The 5,346-nt window shown below is 69.6% G+C and overlaps 1 protein-coding gene across 1 annotated transcript in view; it reads left to right on the top strand.

The window, feature by feature from the left end:
- The window catches only part of WDR73 (WD repeat domain 73), a 5,348-nt gene extending 1,242 nt beyond the window's left edge, over positions 1–4,106 (top strand). Inside the window, exons 2-6 of the mRNA XM_012732692.1 lie at positions 46–134; positions 551–615; positions 1,369–1,533; positions 1,705–2,070; positions 2,817–4,106. Of these exons, the coding sequence (XP_012588146.1) occupies positions 46–134; positions 551–615; positions 1,369–1,533; positions 1,705–2,070; positions 2,817–3,052 (921 nt within the window). The 3' untranslated portion in view covers positions 3,053–4,106. The remainder of the gene's footprint in view (positions 1–45; positions 135–550; positions 616–1,368; positions 1,534–1,704; positions 2,071–2,816) is intronic.
- The last annotated feature ends 1,240 nt before the right edge of the window (positions 4,107–5,346 follow it).

Here is a 5,346-nt window from a genome sequence, read left to right as displayed (position 1 = left end):
GCGGGTCCTGCGCTTGTCCCGCGCCGAGCGCCCCGTCGCCTCCAGGGCTTATTCCCAGAAAGAGACTTCAAGGTGCGCCACGGAGCCTTTGCAGACGGGGCCGTCTTTGACCTGAAGCGCGTCCCGGACTCCAGGTGAGGCGCGGGAGACCCAGCCCGGCCTTTCAGCGCGCAGCGCGCAGCGCGCAGGTCGAGGCCCCGCCCCCCCCACGCACCCTCACTCCCCGCACTCACTCGGCCTGCCCCCTGGCCTGCCCCCTGGCCCTCGGGCCCCAGGGGCAGGGGGAGCTACCCGCTCAGCGGGCGGCTGGCTGGCAGCCTCCACCTTGGCATCTTCCAGGGGACTGCGAAGCCACGTGGAGGCCCGGGCTGCGGAACTGTGGGCGCCCGGAGGGGTGCGCCCCATCTGTCAGCCCGGGTGGCTGGTCTCCACGAACCTTCCGAGATGGCGTGTGGGCGTCTCCAGCTGAATGGCCGAGCGTGGACGGTGGACTGGCGTGCACAGGTGAGCTCCCCAGACTGGGCTGAGACATCCTGCTCCTTCTCCGTAGGTTGCTGGTGACCAGTGGCCTTCCGGGTCCTCGCCTGCAGGTGTGGCAGCTCTCCGAGGACAGCGGTGAGTGAGCCTGTTGCAGCTGCCGGCTGCGTCCTTTGCTTTGATTTCGGCCTTTCTCTTTTCCGGCTGGGTCTGGGCTGGGCTGGTCAGTGTGGGTTCTGGAGACCTGGGAGCAGGGGGCTGCACTCCCCCGAGGGCTGGAGCCTGCACATCCCGCCCCCTTCGGAATCGCGGCCCCCCGCAGACTGCGGGGCCCTTTGCCTCTGAGAGCCAGTCCTGGGGGTCCTCGCTGCTGGTGGGCTGGGGAGGGAGGAGGGAGCTTGTCAGGACGGCCCCGAGACCGCTGGCCCAGGGGCTGGTGCTCCATGGCCCTGCGACGCTCCCGGGAGACGCAGGGCGAGTCGCAAGGCGGCGGCTGCCCCGCCCCACAGCCCCCGCGAGAGGAGCACTCGGCCCCCACTTCCGGAGCCCCTCTAGGAGCAGCAGCAGGGGGGCAGAGCCACCAGCCCCACCGGCCGGGTGTGCTCCAGCCTGAGGCCAGGGCGTCTCCGCTGGTGCAGAGGGCTTGGCCTGCCCCCGGCCTGCACCAGGAGGGCCGGCGGGCCGTGAGCTGTGAGTGACGCCATCGGCATGTCCTTTCTCTTCCTTTATTCAATTTCCACACAACTAGAAAAAGCCAGAACCTGCTTTCGGAGCGGCCTCCCGTTGGAAGCCCGTCGGGCACATTCAAAGGGAAACGGGCGCCTCTGCCGTCCAGGGTGTCGGCGTCGCCCTGCCCTGCCGCCAGGCCCCGTCACGTACCTCTTTCCCCAGATGCCATCGCAGCCACCGGCACCATCGCGGTGCCCGAGGAGGAGGGGCGCCTCTGGCCCAGACTGGCCGTCTTCGCCGCGGCGGCCCCCGCCGTCCTCCACGGGGCGAGGCTGGCCGGGCTGCGGCTCGTGGACCTGGAGTCCCAGAAGACCAAGTTCGCCTCAGGTGAGGCCCGTCCTGTCGTAGCTCAGCCCTGTAGCCGCGTCCTCCCTCCCGGCAAGCGCAGCCCTGTCTCAGGGCTCCGGGAGGTGGGCAGCTTCCCAGGGCTGACTGGACGGCCACCCGGCCAAGGGGCCAGGCCGTCTGAGCAGCCTCTGCTCTGCCCCGTGTCTTCAGGTGTGGGGGACAGCGAGGCGCTGAGCAGCCTGCAGGTCGTGGACGCGGACACCTTCGCCTTCTGCTGCGCCTCCGGCCGCCTGGGGCTCGTCGACATCCGCCAGCCGTGGGCGCCCTTGGAGTACCGCCACCCTGGAGCTGGCACGGGGGCCAGCGGGGGGCAGTGGTGTGCCGAGGTCGGGGGCCAGGGCGCTGGGCCGCATGTTGCCAGCCTTGGCTCAGATGGGCAGCTCCGCCTCCTTGACGCCCGGGACCTGCGCCGCCCTGTGAGCACAGCCCAGTGCCAGGTGCCCGTGCCCAGCCCCGAGCCAGAGCTGCTGCGTGTGACGTGGGCTCCAGCCTTGGACAGCTGCGTGGCCATCTCAGGTATCGCCGAGCGGGCCCTCAGGCCGGTCTTTCCGTCTCTTCCAGGTGACTGTCGAGGCTAACCGGGAGGCGGTAGCCCCATCATCCTTCCGCGCCCCCCAAAGTTGCCCAGAGCAGCCCCAGACGCGCTTTCAGGGTCCTTTGCTGGGTCCTTCCTGCTCTGGCCCCAAACTCCCCACGTGGAGCAGATTTTGCTGTCCCGGGAGCCGGGTCAGCAGGCGCCGGGCCAGGGCCCAGAGGGCCCTCGGGCACTGCGCCGTGGCGAATCCCAGCCGGCCGGGCAGTGTCTGGCTGGAAGAGACTGTGCAGGCGCGGGAGGCTCCCCGAGAGGGGAGAGTAAAGCCCAGCGGAGCAGCCACATGGCTGCTGGGCCTGGGAGGTCTGGGGGGCGGGGCGGAGCCAGGCCTGCGGGAGGGGTGGGAGCCCGCAGGGCCCTTCTCCAACGCCCCCGTTTCCTGTCGAGGATGGCAGGGCCCTGCGGGGGTGCCCAGGGGTGGGGGTGGGGGTGGGGGAGAGGGCCGGAGCATCGCCGACCCCTGCTCGTGCCCGGCGGCAGAGGGGTCTGGCCTGTCTGGGGTTGATGTCGGACCCCACCCACGCCTCGTCGTCGTCAGCTTCTTGCGTGACATGCTCTCAGGACAGACGTCACGGCCGCTGTCCTCGGGGTCTCCTGTGCCCACTGGTGTTCAGCCCGTCGCCTGTTTGGGTGCCGCAGACTCAGCGTTGTCCTTTCTGGCTCTTCTCAGGCTTTGACGCGACCGTGCAGGTCTACGACGTCACATCTTGGGGAGAAACACAGAGCCCAGTGGAACCTCTCTTCACTCACAGAGGGCACATCTTCCTGGATGGCCACGGGGTGGACGCTGCTCCGCTGGTCACCACCCACACTTGGCACCCCCAGAAACCGAGGACTCTGCTCTCGGCTGCGAGTGACGCCTCGCTGCACGTGTGGGACTGGGTGGGGCCGAGCACCGCCCGCTGACGCGGGCCAGAGGAGCCCTGCTGCCGCCAACTCCAGAGGCTGCGCAGGCCCCGCGGGAGCACGGGCCCTGGTGAGGGCTCTGAGGCTGTGGGCCAGGCCTAGCCGGGCATGGGGTGGCCCAGGGACAGGCCTCGTCCACCTGCTGCAGACGGCTGGGAGTGGGCAGGCGGGCACACGGCCAGCGTCACTGGCACAGTGGCACTGCGCAGCACAGCACAGAGACCGCTTGCAGGGGGAGCTGTGGCTTCAAGCAGCGGCCTCACTGCCCGGAGCCCCTCTCCTGTCCCACCAGCCCCCTCAGGGGGCATCTAGAAAACTCCACCCACCGTGGCGGCGATCCGGGTGGAGTCTGGACAGCAGCAGCCTCCAGCTCGGAGTCGGGGCGCGCGGGAGCGCCCTCCGCCCAACAGGTTCCCGCGCCCAGTCACTGGTGACCCCGCGGTGAGGGCAGTCAGTTCCCTGGGTGCCAGGGCCTCGGGGCCTCTCGGGACTGCGGCGTTCGCACAGGGCACAGCACTGGCAGGTGCCGCCCGCCAGAGAAGCTGCTCTCCGCTGCGTCAGAGCGACCACACCGGTGCTTGTCTCTGCCTTCACCCAGGACTTTGTACTGGCACGGCGGAGTACCTCGGTCACCTGAGTCCACCGCCAGCGTGTTGATGTGTGTTTGCCCCACTCACGAGAATGAAGCGGAATTGCCGTTGGCTCTGCTGAGACTTGCTGTGGGGGGCCCTGAAAGTGAATTCCCAACGTCGGCCGTGGGGCGTGCAGAACTTGGGGGCCACATCACAGGACGGTCCCGCCAGACAGCTGCGACATTTAGACCCCCCAAAGCTTTTCTCTCTGGGTTCTCCAGGCCTGCGCAGAGGTTAAGCTGCTCTGCTCTCCTGAGGGGTCCCTGGAACCCTGCAGGCTAGGTGGCAAGCTCTTTGCTCGCTGGCAGCTTCAGAAGGTGACCTAGGCCAGGTCTGGGTAGCAGGACATTTCCAATTCACGATTTAAAAAAAAAGATGTATGTATACGGAACTGGGGTACAGGCTAGAGATGCAGGGGTGGTGAGAGGACTCCCCAGAGGCAGATTGGGGAGAAGAGGCAGTTGGGCAAAGTCCACTGCTGAGGGGGGCAGCGGGCGGTCAGGAGGGGTCTGTTGTGCCCTGGGGGGGCTGCAGTGGTGTTGGGCTTTAACCCCTTGTGGCTGAGGGTGAGCCTGACTGCTGCTGGTTGCCATTTTGCTACTAAATGCAGTTTAAAGCTGCACTTACTAGAGAGGTGTGTGTGGTCCCTAGGGCGAAGGTGCGGCCCCAGCACCACCGGGCCGGCGGGGGCTGCTCTCCTGTGCTGTGGAGCCGGCGGGGCCTCAGGTCCGGTCACTGCGTGGAGGGAAACTGCCTGTCCCCCCCCCTCCGCCCCCGCGGCGCCTCGCACCGGGGAGCCTGGGTTTGCTGCCCCACCGCCTGGGCCACGGTTGAGCCTTGGGGCCTCCCCCTTGGCGAGGCCGCTCGCAGGCGGGGAGTTCCGAGCCGGGCACCGGGGGGCGCCAGAGGGCAGCGAGCGCCCGCCCCGCGGGTCTGCGTTCTGGCCGGGCGGCACGGGATGGCCGCGCCACAAGGTGGGCGGTGGGGCCAGGGGCTGCGGCCATCCGCCCTCGTTTTGGAATAACGACGGCGGGGCAGCCCCTCGGGGCCGGCTGCGGGCTCCCCAGTCCCGGCGACGCCACTGTCCCCACAGGCCCGCTCGCCGGGTGCAGCCAGGGCCGGGGACGCCGGGAGGCCAAGGCTGCTCAGGCTCCGACTCCCCCAGCGTCGGGGCCATGAGGCTCGGAGAGACCCGGTGGCCCAGGCCCCCACAGCCGCCGGGAGGCAGGAGGGGCGCCGAGGCCCGGCCCTGGGGCAAGCCGACCCCGGGCGGCGCGACCGGCTAAAGGGCCGCTGGGGCGCGCGGGCAGTGCCGACCCGGAGCGGGACGAACGGATACCACGTCCGCGGAAAGCCCCGGAAGCGGAAACGCAAGTCTGGTGGTCCCGCCCCCCACGTCCTCAGACTGACAGGTGTACCGGCCAGTAAGGCGTGGTGAGGGCGGGGCTTCACCGGGAGGGGAGGGGCGGCGACCCCACACAGCGGTTCCCTAAGGGGTCGCGTCCTGCTCCCCGCGCCCTGCGCCCGAGGGCGCGAGCTAGAGCGTGACGCCGGAAGCTCGGCCAGCTCGCTCTGAGGGGAGCCGCCAGTCCTCCCCGGCTCGGCCCGGACGCGCGCTTTACCACCCGGCGAGGGCTTTGGAGCCGAGGTGAGAGCGGCGGG

This window comes from Condylura cristata, unplaced genomic scaffold (genome assembly GCF_000260355.1).
Source record: "Condylura cristata isolate star-nosed mole 26May11 unplaced genomic scaffold, ConCri1.0 scaffold00035, whole genome shotgun sequence".
Taxonomy (NCBI): domain Eukaryota; kingdom Metazoa; phylum Chordata; class Mammalia; order Eulipotyphla; family Talpidae; genus Condylura; species Condylura cristata.
The sequence above is the reverse complement of the archived record's forward strand: the minus strand, read 5'-3'. Positions and strand labels throughout refer to the sequence as shown.